The sequence below is a fragment of the Natator depressus genome, chromosome 21, assembly GCF_965152275.1.
Source record: "Natator depressus isolate rNatDep1 chromosome 21, rNatDep2.hap1, whole genome shotgun sequence".
NCBI lineage: Eukaryota > Metazoa > Chordata > Testudines > Cheloniidae > Natator > Natator depressus.
In genome coordinates this window covers 11,977,897-12,004,993 of record NC_134254.1, presented here as the reverse complement: position 1 = coordinate 12,004,993, position 27,097 = coordinate 11,977,897, and the positions used below count along the sequence as shown (strand labels likewise).

Sequence of the window (27,097 nt, the reverse complement as noted above, 5' to 3'; positions counted from 1 at the left end):
GGACCTGCAGGCCTGACTTTAGGGACTTTGCTTTAATACACCACCAACACTCTTAAAGGTGAGCCATAAGTAGGCGTGGATGGATCAGGTTTTTATTGGTAAATATAGAGAAATGTCAATTTCAGTGTACGCAAACCCACAAAAAATATTTCCATCAATAATAATCAAAATGCAGAGCTAGGCAAGTTGCTTAAGAACTTAAGAGTCAAAAATCCAGGGAGTTAGGCTTTTGAATTAGGCTTGTTCCACATGGGCTAGCAAATGGGCAGTCAAAACACGTGATTTGTTGATTAAGGATATTTATTTTGCATATTCCAACATGTGATGTTGACAGTTTGTGTTTTAATGGCTATAGAGCTTTCACTTTGGGAATCTCAGTGCCTACTGTCATTAGATAATTATTGTTGGGCACCGCCCTCCCCCCCCCAATTTCCCACAATGGTGACAGTTGAAACTGATGAAAATGCTTACAAATGAACCTCAATATTCTCAAACATAAAAATCGAATTCTGCCCAGCCTAGTTGTAAGCAAGGAAGCGACTCGTTGGTTGTGGGGACCTTGATGTGGTGCCTGGGGATGGTATGTTGGTACGTATTCTAGCCAGTAGGACCAGAGCTGGTAAGGAACCCCACAGCCATTGGAGCGTCTGTACTGGCTTATCTAGGGAATAGCACTGTAGCTCTGGGCTCCGCTCTCCTGTCACGGTAAGGTGCACTGTTAGATTGTAAGCACTGTTTGTTCTCTGTTTGTGCAGCGCTTGGCACAACGGGGTCCTGGTCTGCGCTTGGGGCTTATAGACACTACCGCCCTACAAAGCATAATTGTGTTACAGGTGATCCACGTGCAGGGGGACTGGACTTTCCAGATTTCCCGGGCTGATGTTTTGCTGTGCTGCACAGCTTCGTTACCCATCTTGTTCATGGCAGCTCTGGCTTCTAGAACCAGTTCTACCCACCCCTTTCCCCCTTGATCCTGGCAGCAGAAGAGTGACTCAAAGCCAAGGGTAGGTTGCACCAGGAACACAGAAATGTGTTTGCAGCAAGGATGGTGGCACTAGTGGGAACTCAGCCTGGCATCCCTCCACATTAAAGGATCCTCTTAAAGATACGAGACACTCATGTGTCCTCTCTCCTCCTCTCCCCACACCCTTGGAGACACGTCCTCTGGATTCTCTTCCCCCTTTTGTTTTACAGAAGAGGATGTGGAGAACTTTGACGTGACGACCCTGTCTCAGGATGTGTTGCGGAGCATTGAAGCCGACAGCTTCTGGTGTATGAGCAAACTACTGGATGGCATACAGGTAAGTGCACCGGGAAATGGGCCTGAGCAGATTTCTCTCTGCTCCTCCCTCTCCCTTAGGTAGCAATCCCAGTGTCCTCCCTCTGTTTTTGGGTAGCCATCTGTTCTACCCTCAGGCCGCACCCCCAATCAGAGTGACATTCCTAGTGATCTCCCTGTACCTAACCCCTCTGGTTACAGGCTGCGTCCTGTCTAGTTTTAGAGGCTGGGGACTCAAAGCTAGGAACTTCCGAGTTCTAATCCTGGCTCAACTACTGATTACTCAGTGGCCTTGTCCAAGTCACTTATCTGTGTCTAGTCCCCTCTCAGTAAAATGAGGGTCGTTCCTCACAGGGCTGTTTTGCCGAGATTATTCTTGACCCCCTTCTAGCCTGGCTTCTGAAACTGCTTGTTCAACAGTTGGCTGGTATCCTACTTCTCCACACACAGACTCCCACATCCACCACCCCTCCTCTCTGATGAGAGCTGTCCCCATGCGTATGCTCTCTGATCTCTCATGCATCTTGTTCCCCAGTCACGTGCGGCTCCTCACGTCTCTGCTTCTCATTGCCCCATATTCCTGCAGACTTCTACCCCCCGCCTTGGCTTGTGGTCCCACACAGGCCTGCGGACCAACTTGATCAGGGTCCCACAAAGACACATGGACTTACAAGTGGCAATAACAGATGTCCTCTGTCTTCTTTATTAAAAACACTCTCCTCTTTTATCAGGATCGACCTTCCTAATAAAGTGAGAATTAAGTACTCTCTCGTTCTCTGCCTATGTATGTCCCCATTAAAAAGGAATTTTTCTCTGTAAGCTCCAAATCGCTTTCCTTGCTCCCTGACACAAATTCACTTATTTAGAGATTTCTCAAGTGTGCTCTCTTGTGATCTGAGCCCCCCGTATGCAGCAAGAAACAAAACACACAATGAGACACACATCAAAGTCGAACACCTTCTGCTTAAAATAGAGTAATTACCACTTAGCACCAATTGGGGGATCTCAAAGCACCTTAAAAAATTGCCCGTGCTTTACAGATGGGGAAACTGAGGCACAGAGGGGTTGAGGGACTCACCTAGAGTCACAACGTGAGTTGGGAATAGAATCCAGGCGGGAAAGCCTGCTCCTATGGAAGTCTACAGCAAAAGGCCCAGTAGGGTCAGGATTTCACCTCAGGTCTCCTGATTCTCAGTCTGTATATCTAACTACTAGACCACCCTGCCTCACTAAGCAAAACCCTAATGCTCATGTTTTCCAGGGAGTCTGGCTTACACTGGGCCTGGAAGGGCAGCAAGCTTCCCCAACAGGGAAGTGAATTCCAGAGCAGAGGATCCCACCACCCCAAACACACTGTCTCCTGGACAATTCACATCCAGGGACTCTTAGCAAAAGTGTGACAGCTGATCTCAGCGATCCCAGGAGTAGGCAGAAGGAGAGCAGGTCTCTTAGCTGGGTTCCAAGCTCCGGGATGCTTTCACTACAGTAGCTGCTGCCTTTGACTCTCACTGTCTTCCTGCAGGATAACTACACTTTTGCACAGCCCGGGATCCAGAAGAAGGTCAAAGCACTGGAGGAGCTCGTCAGCCGGATCGATGGTAGGTGGTGAGGAGATCCAAATGGGAGCAAGGCAGGAGGGGGAGGTCTTGCTGTGCACAGCTCTTGTTCCTCACCCCCTGCAGTTTGCTCATAAGAACGGCCATACTGGGTCAGACCAAAGGTCCATCCAGCCCAGTATCCCGTCTTCCAACAGTGGCCAATGCCAGGTGCCTCAGAGGGAATGAACAGAACAGGGAATCATCAAGTGATCCATCTCCTGTCACCCATTCCCAGCGTCTGGCAAACAGAGGCTAGGGACACCATCCCTGCCCATCCTGGCTAATAGCCATTGATGGACCTATCCTCCAGGAATTTATCTAGTTCTTTTTTGAACCCTGTTATAGTCTTGGCCTTCACAACATCCTCTGGCAAAGTTCCCCAAGTCAACTCTGTGTTGTGTAAAGAAATACTTCCTTTTGTTTGTTTTAAACCTGCTGCCTATTGATTTCATTTGGTGACCCCTAGTTCTTGTGTTCTGAGAAGGAGTAAATAACACTTCCTTATTTACTTTCTCCACGTACTTTCTCCACACCCGTCATGATTTTATAGACCTCTATTATATCCCCCCTTAGTCATCTCTTGTCCAAGCTGAAAGTCCCAGTTTTACTAATCTCTTCTCATATGGAAGCTGTTCCATACCCCAGTCATTTTTGTTGCCCTTTTCTGAACCCTTTCCAATTCCAATATATCTTTTTTGAGATGGGGCGACCACATCTGCATGCAGTATTCAAGATGTGGGCGTACCGTGGATTTATATAGAGGCAACATGATATTTTCTGTCTTATTATCTACCCTTTTCCTAACGATTCCCAACATTCTGTTAGCTCTTTTGATGGCTGCTGCACACTGAGTGGATGTTTTCAGAGAACTAACCACAATGACTCGAAGATCTCTTTCTTGACTGGTAATAGCTAATTTAGACCCCATCATTTTATCAGTATAGTTGAGATTATGTTTTCCAATGTGCATTGAATTTAATCTGCCATTTTGTTGCCCAGCCACCCAGTTTTGTGAGATCTCTTTGTAACTCTTCACAGTCTGCTTTGGACTTAACTAGCTTGAGTAGTTTTGTATCATCTGAAAATTTTGCCACCTCACTATTTACACCTTTTTCCAGATCGTTTAGGAATATGTTGAACAGCATTGGTCCCAGTACAGACCCCTTGGGGACACCACTATTTACCTCTCTCCATTCTGAAAACTGACCATTCATTCCTACCCTTTGTCTCCTATCTTTTAACCAGTTACTGATCCATGAGAAAACCTTCTCTCTTATCTCATGACTCCTTACTTTGCTTAAGAGCCTTTGGTGAGGGACCTTGTCAAAGGCTTTCTGAAAATCTACGTAAACTATATCCACTGGATCACCCTTCTCCACATTCTTGTTGACCCCCTCAAAGAATTCTAGTAGATTGGTGAGGCATGATTTCCCTTTACAAAAACCATGTTGACTCTTCCCCAGCAAATAGTGTTCATCTATGTGTCTGATAATTCTGTTCTTAACTATAGTTTCAACCAGTTTTCCTGGTACTGAAGTTAGGCTTACCGGCCTGTAATTGCTGGGATCACCTCTGGAGCCTTTTTTAATAATTGGCGTCACATTAGCTATCCTCCAGTCATCTGGTACAGAAGCTGATTTAAATGATACGTTACATACCAGTTAGTAGTTCTGCAATTTCACATTTGAGTTCCTTCAGAAGTCTTGGGTGAATAGCATCTGGTCCTGGTGACTTGTTACTGTTTAGTAATCACTGATTGCAGTGATATGATGGGTCTTTATTTGAAGAAGTGGAGTATTCAACAGGGTGAAAGCTGTTGATGGACATGATTTCCCTCTGGAATTCTAGCATACGCCCTGAGGCAGAGAGCAGGCTTGCACTGTAACAGTTCCTCTCCCATTCCCCCACGAGGTTCCCAAAGACCAGTGGTTGTGCCAGATGGTATCCGGATCAGGACAGAGGCTACAAACCATGGGAAGGGGCTGGAAGTGGGGCTTGGTTTGGAGAGGGGAAGTGGGGTGGAATTAGTTGGGATGGATGTGGCTTGACGAGGAAGGGGGCTGGGTTGGCTGGAAGGCATGTGGGAGGCGACATGGTTTTGGTGGGGTGGATTAGGAGGCAGAAGGGACGCAGGTGGAAGACACACAGCTGGGGTCATGGCTTGGCAGGGGAGAGGGCTCGGCTGGAAGGCATGTGGGCGAGGGCATAGTTTGGCACAAATCAGAGTCATTTGGCCAGAGAAAACACGATAGGAGGGACTGAGGTTTAGCAAGGGAGGGGACTTGGTTGAAATGCATGTGGAAGGGGGCATTGTTTAACAGAACAGGGGACTTTAATGCACATGGTAGGAGGAGGCTTGGTTTAATGGGGAGAGGGGATTGGGTTGAAATGCATTTGGACAGGGGAGGGGATTGGTCCTGAAAGTGCTTTGAGGGGCAGGGCATTAGGGCACAGAGCCTTGGGCCCCACGAGGATCCAAATGTGTAATGGAATGTGCTGTTTCAGAGCAGGTACACAATCACTTTAGGAAGTATGAGGTCGAATACCTGCAGTTTGCCTTTCGCTGGATGAACAATCTGCTGATGAGGGAGCTCCCCCTGCGCTGCACTATCCGCCTGTGGGACACCTACCAGGTACATAGGACTAAAACTTCCCAGCCTCCCCGTTTTTTGCCCTCGGGCAGGCTCCCAGCACAGCCTCCCCAGTGGTGGGCGTGGGGCAGCTGCAGTGCTAGGAAGGCTGTTGCGCTCAGAGAGATCAGCAGCAGCAGCAAAGTGACCTGCTCCTTCCTCTTGTCTGCCTTGTTGTGCAGCGCAGCCCTGAGTGCCTGCCACAGGCCTGCTGGGGAGAGCTTGGAGCAAAGGCAGGCTAAGCTGGGCTTGCCGGTGCTATCCTCATGCTGACTCTGCTGCAAGGATTGACCCAGAGTTTTGTGTCCTTTCCAGTCGGAGCCGGAAGGATTCTCCCATTTCCACCTATACGTCTGTGCCGCCTTCCTGATCAAGTGGCGGAAAGAGATCCTGGATGAGGAGGACTTCCAGGTGAATCCCTGGTGGGGAGGAGGGCGGGCGACATAATTGCCGCTGTTGGGTGGTTTACGTGTAAGTGGTTAAACATCAAGCACTGAGATGCATCGCATGCGGCTGTGTGCGTGTTGACTGCACCCAAGTGATAGATCAGATCATAGAATCTACACCCAGGTGTCACCATTCAACTTCTCTGACTGGAGGACCTCCACATGACCGTCCCATAACCACTGAGCACAGGGCAGAGCCAGGAGCTCTGGGATCCTCTGCCGCAGACTCACTGTCTGACCTTGTGTGTCTTTGTGCTGTGGTTCCCATCTGTAAAGCTGGAGTGTTAATGCTGTATTTCACAGTCGGGTTGTGAGGCTCCGTTAGTGCCCCTCTGACAAGTGCTCTGAGACCCTCCGGAAGCAGCCTGGAAGCTGAAGAGGGACATACCAGGGTGTGTATCCAACTCTCACACAGAGCTAGGTAAGCAGGTTTTGCTGCTGCCGGGGTCTGAACACTGCAATCGTTTCAATAGACCAGGGAATGTGAATTCCAGTTGGATAAAGAGGGAGCACTTCATGTGTGCTGAGATCAGGCTTGTTCGCTATAAAGACTTGTGTGCTGCAGACTTGAGGTATGAAGGCTTCAGTGCATCAGGAGAAGGGCAGGGGGATGGGACTCCATTTTCCATGGTTAATAAAGAGTCCACTGTCCACCTTTGGGTGGCCGCCAGCATGCAGGAGTGAGGTGTGTGTCTGAGTATGTGCAGTGCTGATGAAGCTATCTCTATCTCTGCCTTCAGGACCATGTTCAGATCTAGTGTAAACAGGTGCAACTCCATTGACCTCATGGAGGCAGCATGGTAGGCATGAACAGGGCACTTGACTGGGACTCAGGAGACCTGGGTCCTATTCCCAGCTCCGCTGCTGGCCTGCTGAATGACCTTGGGCAAGTCACATCCCCGCTCTGTGCCTCAGTTTCCCCCTCAGACCACCTTTGTAAAGCACTTTGATGGATGGAAAGTGCTCTGTATACTAAAGCTAAAACATATCATGATTCAGTGCTGCTGTGCCTGCTCATACCAGATCTAAATTTGCCCTACGGCTGGAATCCTTGCTCCACTGCCTCCCAAAATAAGAACCCCTTTTTCCCTTGTTTCAGGGTCTTCTAATGTTGTTACAAAACCTACCAACAATACACTGGGGCAACGAAGAGATTGGACTCCTCCTTGCTGAAGCCTACAGACTCAAGTACATGTTTGCGGATGCCCCCAATCACTACCGCCGATAGGTGCCAGGACTTGGTCTCCCCACCCCGGCCTGATCTAATCACTGTGGCATTTCATCGTCGAAGTCCTCGGACACACTGGCCAGGAGCCACTCCTAGCTGTACAAAGCTCACATCGACTTTTGTCTTAACTCTTACGTCTGCCTGCCTGCCACTCCGTGTGTGGATGTGCCACTCAAACGACCATCAGTATTCCATGCCATTGTGGTGGCCCGAGCCTGGGGGGAAAGGAGGCAAAGAGTGGCAGCTTCTGGGGCTTTAAGTATAAACTGAGCCAAGGATTGAGCCTCTGGATGCCTCCGCAGGCCTGGCTGTCACCAGCCATCGGAGCCTTGCTGCCTCCTGTTAGCCCACCCAGGCGCACACGCTCCCCGCTGGGTCCATTTTCTCCTCAGACACAGTTTGATCCAACTCCCAGATGAAAATGCCTTACCAGAGACCTGCCTGGGTGGAACCCTTTCTGAGGGCAGCCGTGCTGTAGGATGCAAAAAGCTTTCAGGGCCTAGCTTCGCTCCAAGTGTCTGAAGAAACGCAGCACTTCAAGGGTAACGGGAGACAGGCTCGCGCACTCTCTCTCTTCCTCTCATGCAGCACATGGGTGCATGCATGTTGTGGGGGGTGCACGTGTGAGGGAGACTGGCCCATCCATGCACTGTCCTGAGTGACACATGTCCACTGGACAAGACTCCTCCTGGGACTGATCTGACCTGCTGTGCGCACAGCCCCTCACCCCACCCCCCAGCAGGGCTGGCAGGGGGGAGCTGTGTCTCTTAAAATCCTCTTTCCATGATGACACTCCTCTTCCTCCAAGGCATATGTGTATATTGTGGTCTTGTGTATATGGGTAAGAGATGTACAATATACGTCTTCTGTTTGTAGCAGATATGATTTTATATTTATAATATGCGTCTCATGCGTGCAAAGGCCGCCTAGGTACAAGTACGGTAGGGCTCCGGTCTCCTCTGGCGTTCGGGGTTGCCGAGCTGTAGACATTTCTGCACTAGCACATTAAGAGACGAGTGTTGAATTCCTATTAGGAAAACTCGATTAGAAACTTACAAATCAGTTTCAAGAGGGGCTGGGTATTTTGCGGAGATGGGGGAGGAGCAGCCCCTGGAAGAGCCGGGATGTGCACTGCGGGGTGTCGGCCAACCTTCTCCACACTTGGCCGTGCCCTTGTGAAGAGTACTCCGGTAATCTCTCCCAAAGCACCATAATGTGGCAGCTTGGGCCATTACTGTACATCACTGCAGTATCCTTGTTAAAGGGGAATGAGCATCAATCTGCTTCTTTTCTCCTGCCTCCCTATCGGATTGTCCCATTGGCTCTTCAGGGCCACGAAGAGAGAGGCCTGGGCACTCTCGTGCGTCTGTCTGCGCTCCTGGGGAGCAGAGAGAACAGAGGAGATGGCTTATGCCCACACGACTCCTCCCTCTCTACCCTCCACACACAGACCTTCCCTCAATGTGCTTTTAAAAACCCAAATTTGAATGTTTTAATGTAACATTTTATTCCTGGCGGAAGGCGCCATTTCAGTGCCAAATGTTGATTTCTTGGGGCCGATTTCTTCACAGGGGGAGTTCCTCCCCCCGCTCCAAGGGGTGATCTCGGCATGTCCCCTGGGAACCAGAGCGCACTGGTTATTATTTGAGTTGTTGTTCTTTTTGGAAAGAGAGTCCCAGTGGCGTTAGTCAAATAACAATTGCTGGCGAGGCCGGAGGATGTGAGAGCGTAAAAGCGAGAGCCATGTTGCCAATATAACTCCAACCAGTGTCTCAAGAGTTGCTTTCCTAAGCTGGAGTTGTTGTCTCAGGCATTCTGACTTTACTTTTTTTGTGTGTGCCTTTTGTTGTTTTCTCAGAGAGCGATCCGATGGTCATTAGTTTAACATGACTAATTAAAAAACAAAAACCCAACTAAAATGTGTGCCAGAAGCTATTTTATTTGTTGGAGGGGGAGAGAAGGGGTGTAAGTGAAGCTCTGCCACTGGACTGTTGGGTGACCTTGGGCAAGTCACTTCACCTCCCTGTACCTCATCTGTCAAATGGGGATGATACTGACCTCCTTTCTAAAGTGCTTTGAGGTCTTTGGACGACAAGCTATATATATATATATATATATATATATAAATAAAGGGCTAAAGATAATGATTATTATTTACTAAGGGACTTCAAATAGATGGACTATTGCTTCCTCTCTTCTCTGAATTAATTTCCAGCTCCACAGCCTCTATTGCTTCCAGTCTTGATTTTAAAAACTCCAGGTCTTTCTAAAAGATATGCTGTAGTTCACAAATGATTGGGTTCGATGCAGGCATTGCTATACTTGAGGTTCTCTGGCCTGTGTTATGCAGGAGGTCAGTCAGGCTACATGATCATAATGGTCCCTTCTGGACTTACCATCTGTGAATCTAGACTCCATAAAACCTACGTCTCTTCTAAATTAAAGATTCCACATGAATCTTACTGCTGGGGAAACGTGCTGCGGTAAACACCACGGAAGCTAAAGTTCCCAGTGCTGAGACAGGTACAGCGTGGGAAATGGTCTGGGGGATATATACCCACTGGCACCTGGACCAATTCATTACGCTACCAAGTGGCTAATACTGTGGCCCCTAGAGGCTCCATTGTGCTAGGCGCTGTACGTGCACATAGAGACAAGACAGGGAGAGTGGGGAGTGACTGCCCCAGGTCTTACTCCCTCGCCAGAGCCCTGTCTACTAGACCAAGCTGCCACCTCAGATGGTGACAGTTTTTGGCCAATACTGACCTGAGTTGGGTTCAAAGCAGGACCTTAAAGATGAAAGATTCCATCTTCTCACCCTTCCCCTGAGCCATCCAGCCTGCTGCTACCTGTGACTTCTCTTCCTGTGCCTGTCTGAAAAAATCATAAAATCACAAAGAGGGCCATAACTTGTAGAAGCATCGTTTTAATTTTTATCAAAATTGGCAGAAAGCTTATAAATACATTTGATAATGCAACTATGTACTCAAAATAGTACTGCTTTGGAACGTCTGGAAACTCTTTAGCCCCAGCTGATATATTTTATGCATTTTCCTATACTTTTTGGCCTGCGGTTAAAGCTAAAGTGTGTAGTCACACAACATCTTGGCATTTATAGAATGGACTGGTTTGAGAAAAGTTTTATCTGTCTGCTATTTTTATGACATTATGCAACTAATTATAAAACATATAGTTTTGATGTTATGTGCTCAGCTGGAGAAAAGTCTAAAACCCACATAATACAATTGTAATTACCTTACTATCATAGAATATCAGGGTTGGAAGGGATCTCAGGAGGTCATCTAGTCCAACCCCCTGCTCAAAGCAGGGCCAATCCCCAACTAAATCATCCCAGCCAGGACTTTGTCAAGCCTGACCTTAAAAACTTCTAAGGAAGGAGATTCCACCACCTCCCTAGGTAACGCATTCCAGTGCTTCACCACCCTCCTCGTGAAAAAGTTTTTCCTAATATCCAACCTAGACCTTCCCCACTGCAACGTGAGACCATTACTCCTCGTTCTGTCATCTGCTACCACTGAGAGCAGTCTAGATCCATCCTCTTTGGACCCCCTTTCAGGTAGTTGAAAGCAGCTATCAAATCCCCCCCCTCATTCTTCTCTTCCCTCAGCCTCTCCTCAGAAGTCATGTGTTTCAATCCCCTAATCATTTTTGTTGCCTTTTGGTGGATGCTTTCCAATTTTTTCACATCCTTCTTGTAGTGTGGGGCCCAAAACTGGACACAGATGAACTGGATACTCCAGATGAAGCCTCATCAATGTCAAATGGGGGGAACGATCACGTCCCTCAATCTGCTGGCAATGCCCCTACTTATACAGCCCAAAATATCCAGCTTCTCGTCCACTGTAACCCCTAGGTCCTTTTCTGCAGAACTGCTGTCTAGCCATTCGGTCCCTAGTCTGTAGTGGTGCATGGGATGCTTCCGTCCTATCACTGAATACAAGGACAGTACATGTAAACTACTTCTACTAAGAGTCATTACTGTTCTATAAGGGCTGTAGACTGTCATGTGTGAATAACAAAGTATAACCACATACTCTTATGTAACCCTACATATCACTATGAGCTGCTGCATGTCTAATGCAACACTCCTTTGAGCTATATTCACTCAGAAAAAGTCTCAGTAAGTGGCAGAGAGTTGAAATGTTTCTAACACACCCCGCAGAATCTGTCTCTGATGTGTTCAATACACGTTTGCTACACTCGTCACTGTCCCAGCTGCGAGCCTCGAAGGCCCCCAAATCTTCCCTGCAGCATTTATATCTCCTCGCTGCACAGCTACTCACACACCTACACTGCAGAAAGGGGAGGATGGCGGCTGGAGCAGGTGGCAGCATCATCACTGTAGAAGCCGGCTGGCCCATGCTATCTCTTGCCCATCCCCTGTTGACAGGGGACACTTGAAGATACTGAACTGTTGCATGATTCCATTATGTATGACTGATACTTTGCACCTTTCAGGTGCTGCCTGAAGGAGGCTATTGTTGGTGACAGTTGCTCACTTGTGTTCGCGCATGGTATCCAGAGTTGCTTGCTTCTCCCCACAGTACAATAAAGATACCAGTGAGTCAGAGGCTGCTGACGCTGAAGAAGTGCAGCTGCCTTGTCTTGCAGTTACCCACCGTCAAATCTTGCTAATGACACTGAGCCAGGGCTACTTGTCAGCTACTGCTTGGTGCTTTATCTGTCTGGCTAGGTCAGGTCTGTCCATGCCACGAATTCAAAGTAATGGTCCTAATTTAGAAAGCCATCAACAGGCAGAGACGTAGCTACTCCCAAGACTGTTGGATCATCTTTGATAGATGACCAGGTCGGAGTGTTTTGCCTCTTTGCCCTCAAAACTGCTCACTCTGTAGATAATGGGAGCAGGCTTATAAATGACAGCATGCAGTTAGGTTACTGACACACCCCAGCTGATTATTTCATGCTTGTTCTTGGGATGGGACGAAATCACTCTTTTGCACAATGCTAGGGGCAAAAATGAGCAGTGTTCATGTGGAACAAGCTCCCTCAATCTTTCCTATTGAAGCTGTTCCACTTTAATTCACTATTAATTGGACCCAAGCAAGTCTCAAACATGAGCAGCCCTCTCTAGCATAGTGGGCAGGGTCTGCTACTGGGATGCTAGCAACCCTAGTTTGATTCCCCCCTCCGCCTGATGAGGAGCTGGGATCTGAACAGGGAGCTCCCTCAGTCTTGCCTATTGAGGCTGTTCCACTTTAATTAAACTATTCATTGGGCCAACTAAAAAGCTAGAATCACTCTATAGTCCCATGGCTAGGACTCTCGCCCAGAATACAGGCAATCCCGGTTTGAGTCCTCCCTCTGCCCCTTAGGAGGGGTTTGAAGAGGGTTCTCCTCTCTCCCAGGTGACTGAGGTGGGGGGTCCTTGTTTAAATCCCCTCTCATTCATAGGAGCCATTGTCTTCCTGAGAAAGGAAGGGGGCTTGAATTAAGAACCACCCACCGGGCAGGGGGGGCGGTCCTTGGGATGTGGGAGATCCATGTTCAAGTCCCCTGGCAGAGGGGGGACTGGATCTCCCATAGCCTGGACAGGGGTCCGGGACAAGAGTGATTCATTTTTAAGTTTTTTCCTCTTGTGCCCACTTAATTAAAACTAAACAAAACAAAACAGCTTAGGTAGCAAATTCCTTCGTGGCAGGAAGAGGTGGGAATTGAACCAAGGCCTCCAACATCACAGCTCAGTGCCATAACCACTGAACTAAGGAAGTCGTCTCAGAGCTACCTCTTGCTTTGGCCCAATTAATAATTAAAGTGGAAATGTTTCAACAAGCGACAAAGAGCAACCCACATGTGTAGCAGACAGCACTGAAGAAAACCCCCCCAGCAAATCTTAATCATGTGAATAAAAAAGACAATAGACAGGGGAGCAGTGGCTGTAGGTAGAGATATAAGAGAAGAGGTGGCTGTAGGGCTAAAAGGGGTGCTTATGGGGTATAGGTGTAAGGGGGTGATTGGGGGTGCCAGAGGAGGAGACTGTGACTGCAGGCAGAGATGTAAGAAGAGGTGGCTGAAGGGCCGTGTATGGGATGCAGGTGTAGGGGGGGGTGGTGAGGGGCCGGGGGGGGGGCAGTGAGTAAGATGAGGTGGCTGAAGGGGCGTGTATGGGGTACAGGTGTAGGGGCCAGGGGGGGCAGTGACTGCAGGCAGAGATGTAAGGCAAGGTGCCTGAAGGAGCGTGTATGGGGTACAGGTGTAAGGGGGTGACGGGGAAGGTGGGGGGGGCTGCAGGGGGTGTAGGTGTCAGGGAGTAGCTGGGGGGGGGGCTGTAAGGGGCCAGGGGAGCAGGGGAGCTGTGGGGCAATGGTTGTGAAGGGGAAATAAGCTGGGGGTGGCTGCACGGGGTGTAGGTGTCCAGGAGTAGCTGGGGGGGCTGTGAGGGGCCAGGGGGGCAGGGGAGCTGTGGGGCAGTGGTTGTGAAGGGGAGAGAAGCCGGGGGTGGCTGGGGGGCTGCAGGGGGTGAAGGTGTCCGGGAGTAGCTGGGGGGGGCTGGGGGGCTGTGAGGGCCGGGGGGGGACGACAGGGGAGCTGTGGGGCAGTGGTTGTGAAGGGGAGAGAAGCCGGGGGTGGCTGGGGGGCTGCAGGGGGTGAAGGTGTCCGGGAGTAGCTGGGGGGAGCTGGGGGGCTGTGAGGGCCGGGGGGGGGGACAGGGGAGCTGTGGGGCAGTGGTTGTGAAGGGGAGAGAAGCCGGGGGTAGCTGGGGGGCTGCAGGGGTGAAGGTGTCCGGGAGTAGCTGGGGTGGGGCTGTGAGGGCCGGGGGGGGGGCAGGGGGGCTGTGGGGCAGTGGTTGTGAAGGGGAGAGAAGCCGGGGGTGGCTGGGGGACTGCAGGGGGTGAAGGTGTCAGGGAGTAGGTGGGGTGGGGCTGGGGGGGCTAGGGGAGCTGTGGGGCAGTGGTTGTGAAGGGGAGAGAAGCCCGGGGTGGCTGGGGGGCTGCAGGGGAGCTGTGGGGCAGTGGTTGTGAAGGGGAGAGACGCCCGGGGGTGGCTGGGGGGCTGCAGGGGGTGAAGGTGTCAGGAAGTAGCTGGGGGGGGGCTGCGAGGCGCGGGCCGTGGCTGTCCCCCCCCCCGGGCCCAAGCCCCGGCCCCCCCGGCCCAGCTGGGGGCGCGGCCGCGCTCCGCCCCGCGGCGCTCACCTGGGTGCTCGCCCCCTCCCGGAAGGCCTGGGCCCCCGCTACCGCGGGAAGGCGCCCATGTCCCGGGCCCGCTTGGTCTCCTCCACCGGCCACTCCTCGCAGAGCTCCGGAAACCGCCGGCAGCGGGTGGCCGCCATCTCGGGACTGGGGCTCCCAGGGCGTCACGCACCCGGCCAGCGACGATTAACAGGTCACGTGACTCGGAGTAGGCCAATAAGCTCGCTAATTGGTCAAAACTACGGGGGCTGAGAGAGACACACCGGCCGAGAGCGGAAGGCGCGTGCGCACTCAGAGCGGCCGTTCGGAGGTCAGGTGGCGCATGCGCAGCATAGTCCAGCGAAGCCATGTGCTTCGGGCAGGAGCTGGGGCTAAGGCGGCGGATACGCATGCGCCGAAGGGGCTAGAGCCTGACATGGACATGTGCCCTGAGAGCCCCCTATGGCTGGGAGCAGGGGACGGTGGGGTGCAGGGGGCAGAGCCTGGTGCATGCTCCTAGCCCTGACCTGCCCCCAGCGTGCTGGGTAGGGGCAGACCAGATTTTACACAGAACATGGAGCCCTGGTCTGGCCCACCCCATGATTATTCTTAGAACCTTTATAAGTGGTGTGAGCAAAATCCATCAGGCGGGCGTCAGCTGTGGGGTGCCCAGTCCCCTGTGGCATGGTGGGTGTTGCAGTCCACGAGTGGAACATGCCCCAGGGTGGTTATCCAAGGTTTCTGTATTCTCCTGCGGTTGTCCATCATAGCTGGAGGATGAGAAGCAAGCTGGAGTAGAACGGATAGGAGCTCTGGTTTTTTTTATGTCCGACAGCAGTCACTAGGCTGAGACACAAAGCGTTCCAACAGGTCTGCTCTGACGTGGTTACCGCTATGAAGGAAGCGGTAGGGCAGTGGTTTTCAACCTTTTTTCATTTGCGGACCCCTAAAAAAAATTTTAATGGGGGTGCAGACCCCTTTGGAAATCTTAGACATAGTCTGCAGAGGTCTGTGGACCACCGGTTGAAAGCAACTATGGTAAAGGGCTTGTTTGAAGCCAGCAGGTGATGGTTTACTTCCCTATTACTTGTCTTGGCAGAGAAATTGGCCAGTATCTACTTGGCAAACCTTGAATAAAAAGAACAATAATCCAGACTATAAAAAGAACAGGAGGACTTGTGGCACCTTAGAGACGAACACATTTATTTGAGCGCAAGCTTTCGTGGGCTACAGCCCACTTCATCGGATGCATAGAATGGAACATAGAGTAAGAAGATAGATATATAGATATAGATATACATACAGAGAACAAGAAAAGGTGGAGGTAGCCGTACCAACTGTAAGAGGCTAATTAATTAAGATGAGCTATTATCAGCGGAAGAAAAAAACTTTTGTAGCTCATCTTAATTAATTAGCCTCTTACAGTTGGTACGGCTACCTCCACCTTTTCTTGTTCTCTGTATGTATATCTATATCTATATATCTATCTTCTTACTCTATGTTCCATTCTGTGCATCCGATGAAGTGGGCTGTAGCCCACGAAAGCTTGCGCTCAAATAAATGTGTTCGTCTCTAAGGTGCCACAAGTCCTCCTGTTCTTTTTGCGGATACCTACTAACACGGCTGCTACTCTGAATCCAGACTATGTGTCTCTCGAATTACTGCACCTTCTAAACATCCTGCATGTAAACAATTCAGCTAGTTTGACAGAAGGAAAAACACGTAGTTTAGCATTAGCCTAAAATGAAGGGGTCCACAATCAAGCTGATACATGAAATGCTTAGTTCCTCTCCAGTCTCAACAGCATATGGCAATTTATGTACCAGGCTTCTAACTGAATCAAAGACCGTGGCTACATGGGAGGTTTAAGCCACTGCTAGACAGCCCCCAGTATAGCTGCACTGGTGCAAACTCCTAGGTAGACAGGCTATAAACTGCAATTTGCACTGGTGCACTTTACCCCTGCTTGAAACCAGTATTAGATGCATGGATGAAAACAGTGATTGATAGCAATTTACCTCATCTACGCTAAGGGTTTGCACTTGTGCAGCAAAAACAGTAGCTGAATTGGGGATTAAACAACCATTGTGGACCAGACCTTAAGAGAGGTGCTGTACCCAGTGATGAGCTGCCAAAATCTTAACAACCGGTCTCTCCTCACCACACAAGGGGGTCGTGGCCCACCCCTGCCCCCCAGGACTCTTGCCCCATCCAACCCACCGCGTTCCTTGATGCCCCCCCCAGACTCCTGCCCCATCCACCCCCCCTCCCCTGTCCCCTGACTGCCCCCAGAACTGGACAGGAGGGTCGCGTGGGCCACCATAATGGGTGCCCACCCCGCCCCTAAGAGCCAGAGGGACTGGCCGGCGGGCGAGGTGGGGAGTCCCAGCGGTGCTTACCTGGGGCAGCTCCCAGAAAGCAGCCGGCAGGTCGCTCTGGCTCCTGGGGCGGGGGATCGTAGCTGGGTGGGAACAGGGGGAGCAGTCGCTCCCCCGACTGATCACATCAAAAGGACTCCGTGGGTGCTCCGGGGCTGGAGCACCCACAGGGAAAATTTGGTGGGTGCAGAGCCCCCACCGGCAGCTCCCTGCTCCGCGCCTGGCCCCAGCTCACCTCCACTCCGCCTCCGCCTCCTCCCCTGAGTTACACTCTGCCCCGCTCTGCTTCTCCGCCCCCGCCCCCCGCGAATCAGCTGTTCGTGCGGGAAGCCGGGGAGGGCTGAGAAGCAGGCGGCGGCTTCGCGCTCAGGCCCAGGGAGGCAGAGGCGACCTGCCGGCTGCGGTTCCCCGGCATGCCGCCCCCCCCCCCGGGTTACCTGCTGCAGTGCGGGTGGCCCTCCTCGCGCCCCCCCGCCCCAGCCCCAGCTCACCTCCGTTCCGCCTCCACCTCCCTGGGCCTGAGCACGAAGCCACCGCCTGCTTCTCAGCCCTCCCCGGCTTCCCGCGAGAACAGCTGATTCACGGGAAGCGGGGGCGGAGAAGCAGAGCGGGGCGGCGCATTCAGGGGCGGAGCGGAGGTGAGCTGGGGCCGGGCACGGGGCGGGCAGGAAGCTGCCAGTGGGGGCTCTGCACCCACCAAATTTTCCCCGTGGGTGCTCCAGCCCCGGAGCACCCATGGAGTCGGCACCTAATGCGCCACTTTTGGCCAGTTAGAAGCCCTTTTAGAACTGGTTCTAAAAGGGCTTCTAAATTTAACAACCGGTTCTAGCAAACCAGTGGGAACCGGCTCCAGCTCACCACTGGCTGTACCCTCCCCTCAGCTGGTAATGCACAGTACTATAGTCTTATTTTCCAAAGCACAGAAATAAAGAATGGCAAGGAAATCTAGACAGGAATATTGACACAATCAAGATCTGGGAGTGGATACAGAATTCGGTTATATACCACATGTAATTTAAAGGATAATCAGTTCGGCATCAGAATGCTGAAGACTGGAGAGGAACCTACTTGATGCTAGCTATTTACAGTGTTATATATGTGTTTTAATCATAATAATTATCCTGCAGACACAGCAGCGCAATGTTCTAAATCTTCTCAGAGGCATAAGTGGAAGAAATTTATGCTTTCAGTATCTAGCAGGAAGGGGTGATCATTTTAATCATGAAAAGCCATAAGAGTTAGCACAAAAAGGGTGTCTGGTGTTTCATCGACTAGACTAAAATGTTCCTAGAAATGAACGAGCATGGAAAGTTTATGTTCTTCTTTCTTCCAGGTTCCAGTTCTGACTAACAGTGAACAGTGTGGGTGGAGAATCAGAGCAATGTTTCTAGGGCCAGATTCTTAGTTGGTGTAAAATGGTGATGCTCGATTGAGGTGAAGAATGAAGCTGCCCCAGTTTATACCAGCTAAGAACGTGGCCCTTAGTAAACTCTACGTGATAATTCCTTGTGCTTGTTTTGAAGAACAGAAATACTGAAGGGGTCAAGAGACCAAGAGTCCTTCCTACCTGCATTCCATAGATGCGAGATCCAGAAATGCTTTGGTCACACCTCTTTATATGGCATGCTTTCTTCTCTTCTGATGCATTGTATCCATGCTGCTTGATTCCCATCGTTTAAGACCAGAATGCAGGGATATTGTGACCTTTTATTTTAGTTAAAGTGGATTTAATAATGTCGTTTTACACTGGCTATGGTCTCAGTCTCAACAGAATGAAAGTTACCTCTGCCACTTGTTTCAGATCTAGAGCCTCTAGGAACAAGGAAAGCAACACAGACAGTCACAAGAACAATGTCTAATAGCCTTTCTAAATTTTATTAAAGTTACCAGCAAAGTTATGACTATCCAAGCACTGATAAATCCTACATATATCCACGCACAAATTATAGCTACAGTCACACTCACATCCTCCTAGATAGTCTTACGGTCTGATGGATCTCTCATTAATTGATCATCAGGAGAGGGATGGTTCCTGCTGGAATTTTCCTGTAGGGAACTCAATTTTCCCAATCTGGGCACCCTCTTTTTCAATGTGATTCTGACTATGCCTGTGCGTGAAAGTGTCAGCCCTCTTTTTCCTCATTCATATTGTGTCTCCAAGAATATTGGGGTACCGCATTTCTCATAGGTTGTATGTAGTTCCTTTTATTCTCGTTAGTACTGACGCGCAACCTGCATCCTGCGGGTAAGGCATGTGTTAGAGAAAAGGTACCTCTCGGGCATTTTGTGATCTAAAATGAATCTTATGGCTAATTTTTCGCAATATCACCCATTGGTACATTTTTCCCCTGTAATCTTATGGCATCGGGTTATTCTTTGGTCACTTACTTATGTCAAGCATTTCTTAATTCCAAGGCCTAGTATGGCTAAGCTAAAATCATACAGGCCTCAGCCTGTAGGCCTCACATTTCAGCCCTATTTACTTAGATACCTAATACATATTTATCCCTTCTAATTACTGATCAATCTTATACGTCTATAATCCTAGCACTTCAGTCTATTCAACATACAATGATTATATATTACATGGTATGTTAGGTAAACTTAACATCACACAACACATAATAAATGAATGATAGAATGAAGTAACTGGCTATAATATTTATACTTTAACACCACGTTTTCAAGTAACAGAAACTGAACACATGAGTTAAGGGAGACTTATTATGAATGTACAGTTAAAGAAGGTCTTACATCAGAGGTGGCTGTGTGCATCCTCTGAAGTTTACTCGAATCATTCTCAATTGTAATGAGACTTTGCAATCCACCTTTACCAGCCGCACCCATCACGGCGACTGGCCCCTTGTTGCCAATTTCAGCCAATTTACCCTAAATGCAATGGTACCAGTCAGATTACCAATGGCTCAGATCTCTAGTGCAGAACGGGCCCAAGGCTGTCAATCCACCACGTTTCATCAACACCAAATTCACTCAAGTCTCTTGGTGGGACGGTTAAGCTGTATTGGTCACATGATGTTTCGTAGGCAGGGGAAGGGATGTTGCTGCTTTGAAGCCTGTATGTTTCATAATTCCTATGTTATTGTGTTTTCAAATATATACGAAGGCCTTCCTTGGCTTGGAAGGATACCCTTTGATGTAGAGTTTCTTTTAAACAGAGACAGAGAGGTTGCTGTCACTCAGTCATAGGGCTGATTGTGGTTTGAGTAATGCACGAGTGAACAAAAGGCCAACTGGCTCCTCAGGCGAGCCTGAAAAATTAATGTAGTTTATAAACATTTCCTCTTGGAGAACAGGTCCAGGGGCACAGACAGCTGCTCTGTGGACTCATGCGACAGGGTCGTAGAAGTTCCTCTACTCAAAGGGATAAATCAGCTGATGGCATTCTCATTAGCAGCACCCTCTGCGGCTTGAGATGCCTCATTTGGCCACATTCAGTGGCAACGAAAGCTGCCGCCCATGTCTCCAAGTAAATTATCCCACGAGGCTTTAGGAAACTTCAGGGATGGTTTGACCGGGCAAAAGAGCATGTTGATGATCTGTGGTAAATCCTCGGGTTCCACGTCCTAGGTGACGCCTATCTGGAAAATGTGACCCAAAAAAGATCTGTTTGGAGCGGCCTCCAGCATATAAAAGTTTCAAGGAGAACAGGGAAAGTCCATAGCTGGAAGAAGACACCCTCCATTTTTCATGCAGACTGGGCTGGTCGCAGCAGGTCATGAAAACCTCCCCTCCCTGCCCCCAGCCGGAGTTAATTACTATTAAAATAAAAAGTTCACTGGAGTGGAACAAACATAATTACTTTTTGGGAGCCTAATTATCTGCATTTATTGCCAGTGCTTTGTTGTAATTGATTGCTAATGGCCTGCTTCGCTCTCACATTATCTAATTAATACCGCCGCAGATATCGGGAGAGCAGACGGCTCTCAGAGATGGGGATTTTTCCGCAGTCCCCAGCATGCGTCTTCGCCACTTTCTGGCCTGTTTGGTCACGTCTGGCCGTGGCTAGGCTGCATTCCCTTCTGCCGTATCTGGCCATGTCCTGGCTGCAGGGGCCCAACCGCCTCTGTTATTGCACTGCTGTTGATACCCTCTGCTCTTCTCCTGGGCCACGTTACCCCCTCGCTGCTTTCCATCCTACAGCTGGGTCTAGTCCCACCTCGCTGCATCCTCTCTGAACGCCCCCGTTAGCGGCTCCAACCTTCTCTGCGGCACTCCGGCTGCCTCTTGCACCTCACTCTTGACCTACGACCGCGAGCTGCAAGGGGATGCAGAGCAGACGCGTTGCTTAACGCATTTGCCTCTGTCGCTTTCAGGGCAGTTCTGTTTTGAAAAGCGACGGTGTAGAAACGGCCCTATGCTACCCAACAGATCTGTTCCCAGTGGGGGTCACTCCTACCCTCTGACCTCAGTGATAAATAAGATCTTTCCTGCCTTTTATGCTCCTTCACCCGGCAGAGCTCAGGCAAGAGCAAGCTGGAGTCTATTCCCGCTTGTGAATCTGCACTGGAATCACTTGCTTACCCCCAGGCGGGTATAGCAGCTGAAATCCATCAGAGGCAGCGCCAGACAGGGGGTCTCGATGGGAGGCATTGAAGGTAGAATTGGTGCCATGGAGCCTTTCTTACTGGTGATGTTCAAGAAGGACATGCTGAGGATGATATCGAGGCCTCAGCTGCAATGGGGATCTGCCCCGATTCCAGCCACTGGTGGCACCTGCATTGAGGCCAGCCCCTCACACAGACAGACAAAGCTGCCGTTTGCACCAGGGGGACTTGATCCCCGTTTCATAGATGCATAGAGCTGACCTCTTGCATAGCACAGGCTAAATCCCTCTGCACTGAGCCCAAATAACTTGAGTTCAACTAAAGCATTTCAGTCCTCGGGAGACAACTACATGTGCCCCAGGCAAAGAACAGGAGAGGCCGAGGGACCGCCAAGGAGACACCTTGCGGTGGCAAGTTTCAAGCAAAAGTGAGCATCGGTGCAAAGAGCTTTGCCTCTCTGCACTAGGGGTTCACACAGGTGCAGCTGCCCGGAATGGAGGCAAATGCCCTGAATTGACAAGGACTTTAAGGTTGTCAAACACACTTGAGAAGTTTCCCCTTTTATGCTTATTGGTTTAAGGATGGTGGAGGGGGGAAGCACTAGCTCGGTGGGTAGAATCCTGGCTCTGTTCCTTCTGTGCACTAGACACCCTTGATGGGGGAAATCAACTGTGCTAAAGTGAACAGCTCCCTTCCTTGAGATGCTAAATTCCCGGCATGAAATCAGGCCAGGCCCGGGGCTGCAAATGGTGACCTGGCTGCAAAGCCATTAACCGTCTGCCTGGCTCAAATGGAGTGAAATTCAGCAAGGAAGAGAACAGCATCAAAAGTGCTGAATCAACTCGTGGTTACGATTCCTTCTGTGTCAATCAGAAGAGGTGAGGGTTAGAACGGCGATCAATTGTTCCCCATGTCCACCAAGAGCAGGACAAGAAGGAAGCAGCTTACTTTGCAAGCAGGGAGATTGAAGCTGGGTATTAGGAAAAACTTTCTAACTCTAAAGATTGCTAAGCACGGGGACAGGTTACCGAGGGGGATGTGGAATCTTTGTGGTTGGTGGTTTTAAAGACGAGGTTAGACAAATACCTGTCAGGGATGGTCTTGGTCAGTGTTTCTCACCCTTTTTGATGCCAGGGACCAGCTTGCTGCCTTCCTAAACTGTGTCAGAAAAATCTCAGGGATCGGTGCCAGTTCATGAACTGGTTGTTGAGAAACACTGGTCCGGGGTTACTTAAACCTGGCTCAGCATGGGGGCATGGGTTAGATGACCTCTCAAGGTCCCTTCCAGCCCCACATTTCTATAATTCTCTAACAGGTAAACGGACCATGGCTATTCTAAAATGACTTTGACCAGGGCACTGGAGTTTCAAAACTAGACAGAGTAGCCTACAAGACAGAGCACTGGCCTAGAACTCAGGACACCTGGGTGCTAGTGCCAGCTCTGCTACTGGGCGACCTTGGGAAAGTCACTTCACCTCCTGGTGCCTCAGTTTCCCCAGTCTGGTTCCTCGGTTCCCCCAGGATCATGATCCTGACCTGCTTTGTAAAGCGCTTCTTTGGGCTCTATGGATGAAAAGCCTTGTGTAAGAGCTAGGTGCAATTATATTGAAGTACCACATGGGAAGTGCACTGAAGCAGGACACCACTCCCTGAGTCAACACAGAGACTCCCAGTGGGCTTCGGATCAGATCCGAACTGGGGCTCCAGGTAGGCAGAGGATGATACAGAAGACTCTGGGGCCTGATCCTGCCATGAGCTCTGAAGTCAATGGGGTGCCATGCAGGCCCATGGGGCTGTAGTCTGGGCGTTGTCAGCTCAGTGGGGCGGCTACAGAGCAGCTGAAGCTAACCTGATGTGCCTACCTGTGAAGATCAACTAGCCAAAAATAACTCCTCGGAATGAGCAGCCCAAGTATTCATTTCCCTCCCTCTAACTCCTTTTGTTTGCAGGAAAGCAAACCAATGCTGCGGCCCCCTCCAGGCAGCTCAAGGGTTTGGGGGGAGCAAACCTTTTAACTCTCAGCCTGGTGCCTGGCCGCAGTAGAAAAGGCTCAGTTTAGCGTTAGATGCAGCCACAGGAGGAGCGAATACAAATCACTAACCGCACCGCCTCCTCCGCCTTTCTCTAGGAGATGCTGAGTTCTTTTGCTCCCCTTTCCAGCGGCAGGATGTTTGGGCATAAAAACAACCCTGGATGATTTCCAAGCTATCAAAGAGCTGTACCCTGGGAGGAAAGGTTGTGTGGGGCATTTGAAGCCGACCCATAGCACCAGAAGGAAGTAAACAAGGGGTTAAGTTGCTGAGAGAGACCATCAAAGCCAATGCCATAAATGTGGTTGAAAAGAGATCAGGCACATGGGGGAAGGACTGAAATATACAGCAGGGAGGTGGGGGCAGGAGAGAACTTGGCTAGCGCCATCCATCTGCTCTTGATGTCCGACCCTTTCTGCTTACTCCTCCTTTGCGGTATGTACAGAGAGACAGAGGGAAGGAGGCTGCTGTGACATGAGTTCCCTCAGAAAGCAGAGATCAGATCCCTGCTCTGACACCTCCCAGATGCATCGGAGACCTTGTGTCATTGTTCAGGAGCTGATGGGCGGAGCTCTGTGGCAAGGGAGAGCAGAAAGTCAAGCTGCAAGGAGACAGGCCAATCCCTTCCCAAGAAACCAACAGGGTTTCCTTTATTCCCCCCACCTCCCAGGAGGCTGCTGTCAGGTACAGCAGAGCCCACTTGCAGGAAGGCCCGTCAGCTCGTGGAGGAATTTCCATTTCAAAAGCGTGAAAGCCTTAATTGAATTGTATTCCCAAGCAAAGCCTCGGATGTGCCAACCAAGTGAGGCTGATTAGAAAAGACTGAGGACGCCTGAAAGGCAACCCTGGCAGCTGTCTGGGGAAGCTGCTGCAGAAGTAAATCAAAGGCTGAGCCAGTTCAACCACACGGCACGCATTGCGGGAAGTTTAAGGCGCCGGGTTAAAATGAGGAATCGAGGCTATTCAGCCCCATTCACGACAGCAGAGCGCCTAGCAGCTGTCTGGGGGGCTCCTGCCACTGTTAGTATTTCATCAGTGCCTAGAGACGCTAACTTACTCGTGTAAGGTGCTGTGCGTGACAGTGGGAACAGCCAGTCCCAGTTCCTGCCCTGAAGAGTTTCTAGTCTAATGAGACAAGGCGGGAGTGGCAGATTGATTTGCTAAAGGACACACACTCAGTTAGTAACACAACTGGGCTAGAACCCAGCTCTCCTGACTCCCAAGCCAGTGCCTTATCCATTGGACCACACTGGTCCAGATAAAGACTGAATTCCTGATACAGAGAGGGGCATGGACACAGATAAGTTTGCTTCACTCTAGCCAGAGCAAGCCTGAGCTGTCAGGGCTATAAATCATCAGCGAGAGAGATGCTGATTCTGTCTGTAAAATAAATCCCACTGCCCTGTTACAGCTCTGTGGCAGCTAGTCTTGCATCTAGATTGCTGTTCCTTCACTGGTTTGTTTACTGTAGGGTTGCCATGAATGCCAGACCATTGTTGTTGTTATTCCAGGTTGGTTTTTTAGTGAATTGGTTGTTTGGCGTGGGAGAGCCCCACACACTTTCCATTCGGAGCGCTGGATAAAATAGCTTAGATGACCCTATTTAAAAATCTCCGGAGTTTCACCATGACATTACTGATCAGCAAGTTATTGGTTTTCAAATTATACCTTACAAGGCATATTTTGTACAAAGATTATTACAAAATAGTGTGCCAGGTGTGAAGGCATTCTGTCACAGTAAGGCAGCGTGCGATCCTCGAAGGAAAGATGTTTGAGAAGTGCAGAGCGTGGCTGTCATTCTAATATATAACTCATGCATAAGGGTTGCTTTGCCCACCACTCAGATGCAGCCACCTCTGGGTGAGACCTGGCAGCTGCTAAACAGCACCCAGCCATTATTATGATTTATTATTATAATTCATTATTTGTAATGCAGTAGTACCCAGGAACCGCAGTCCTAGACCAGGTCCCCACTGGGCTAGGGCTGTATAAACATGGAACAAAAAGACAGTCCCTGCCTCAAAGAGTTTACAATTTAAGTAAAAGGCAAAGGCCAACAGGTGGATACAGGCAGGGAAGCACAAGGAAACAATGAGACAATACTGGTCAACATCACCAACAGTGGCCGCAGCACACTGACTGCCTAAGTGCTGTCAAGATTTCTGTCAGCACTTACGTAGTTATTGTTTCCAAGCGTGTGTGTCACAGTTCCAGAGAGTTTCAGGGCAGAAGGGACTGCCAAATCATCTCGCCCGACCTCCCATCACAACCCCGTCGATTTCACTCTGTTTCTCCTGCACTGACCCTAGTGACTTGGGTTAAACTAAAGCATTTCAGGCCTCAGGAGACTAAACTCTTGTGTGTCACTGAGGTCCCCGCGGTGGGGCTGCAATGTCCTGCCCAGTTTGTAAGTGGTCTCTGATGAGGCAGTGACCAATGGGTTACTTGTGGCCCCTGGAGCTCTTTGTGTTGGACCAGCGGAGGGAAATATCTTAGCAGCCAAGCAGTGGAGACCCTTCTCTTACAAAGTGCTCTGCAGAATGGGAAGGCCAGCAAAGCCCCACGTCACCCATTGCAAAGAGCGATCTACCAGGGGCACCATGACAGCACAGGTGACAGCCCTGGAGAGACTCAAGGGAGGAAATATTCTATCCTTCCTCTCTCAGGGATATCTTTCCTCTGAGGACCTGCTAAGATTCAAGGCTGATTATTACAAAGCTGCCTAAGGGCATTGGATGCTTACGTCCCTCGAAAATTCATTGGGTTCCTAACTCCTTTTGCAAAGCTCAGCCTCAATCAATAAGGATGTTGGTTCTTTCCTCACTACCCCATCCAGGGCCAGGGCTACTTGGAGTGACCAGCGCCTCACCCTGCCAGTTCTCCTGCTGAACTCAATGGGGCTGCTCACAGAGCAAGATGCTGCTCACCGTGATTAAGAGAGGCACAACCTGGCCCATAGGGACGGCCAAAACCCCAGGGCTGGAATTATCCAGTAATACCTGCCTAAAGCAAATGAGATTGATCCCAGTAAAGGGCAGGCCCTGTGTTAATTCCAACATGAGTGATTTCATTCCAGAGGTTTTCCTCCAGCGAAGCAGGGATTGAAAGGGGAAGGCACAGGGGTTAGTGTTCTGGCTGGCAAGGCATCCCGGTATTCGTGGTATGGGAAGAAAGCCTTTGGGGTGAGCCTATGAACTCCAGTGTGAATTCCCCCGGGGCGAGCAGATGAGGCTGGGATGCACAGCCAGTGCTGGGGCATTTGCTCCATCCCAGCGATAGGAAACAGGGAGCAGGGATAATGGAGCAGCATGATCCCACTCTCCCCGGAGGATGTGGCTGCAGAGCTCCGACCCTGCAAAGCACCACCAAGAATCTGGGAGGCTAAGTCCCAGTATAACCTGGGTAGAGGGGACGTAAGTCAGTTAACTTGCCAATTCTGTGCCACAGCATTCTTCTCTTTGACAAAGTATTTGCACAGATCATGAATTCCTATCCTTGCAAGAGGGACAACGGCTGGGTTTTCTAAAAACACCTTTTAAATACTAACAGTGGAAATTATAATCGGATTCACACACACACAGACACTAATTTCTAATTCCTTCTTACGAATAACACTCGACGGATAAGCCACTGCACCACCGTAACTGCAACAGCCCCTGGGTAAACTAACATCACTAACTAGAGATGTGCTGTTTTTCCTTTGACATGAAGGACAGAACACAGGGCCTAAACCCCAGATACAGAGACTACCTTCCCAAATCAATGCAGGGGCTGGGACCTCTGACAACTGGAGAT

General features: G+C 50.0%; 1 protein-coding gene and 2 long non-coding RNA genes across 5 annotated transcripts in view; 1 reads left to right on the top strand and 2 right to left on the bottom strand.

The window, feature by feature from the left end:
• Positions 1–9,077, top strand: part of TBC1D22B (TBC1 domain family member 22B) — a 36,253-nt gene extending 27,176 nt beyond the window's left edge. For all 3 annotated transcript variants that reach the window (XM_074936410.1, XM_074936411.1, XM_074936412.1), the window contains 5 exons: positions 1,195–1,301; positions 2,802–2,877; positions 5,383–5,510; positions 5,823–5,918; positions 7,053–9,077. In XM_074936410.1, coding sequence (XP_074792511.1) covers positions 1,195–1,301; positions 2,802–2,877; positions 5,383–5,510; positions 5,823–5,918; positions 7,053–7,181 — 536 coding nt within the window. In that variant the 3' untranslated portion in view covers positions 7,182–9,077. The remainder of the gene's footprint in view (positions 1–1,194; positions 1,302–2,801; positions 2,878–5,382; positions 5,511–5,822; positions 5,919–7,052) is intronic.
• On the bottom strand, positions 573–14,584 carry LOC141975774 (uncharacterized). The gene is made up of 3 exons (XR_012636006.1): positions 14,354–14,584; positions 9,948–10,055; positions 573–8,208 (listed from the first exon to the last, which is right to left on the bottom strand). It is a non-coding gene; the product is annotated as an uncharacterized LOC141975774 (long non-coding RNA).
• A 3,894-nt stretch (positions 14,585–18,478) lies between these two features.
• LOC141975629 (uncharacterized) overlaps positions 18,479–27,097 on the bottom strand; it is a 33,890-nt gene continuing 25,271 nt past the window's right edge. The window contains exon 4 of the long non-coding RNA XR_012635960.1: positions 18,479–20,983. This is a non-coding gene — a long non-coding RNA (uncharacterized LOC141975629). The remainder of the gene's footprint in view (positions 20,984–27,097) is intronic.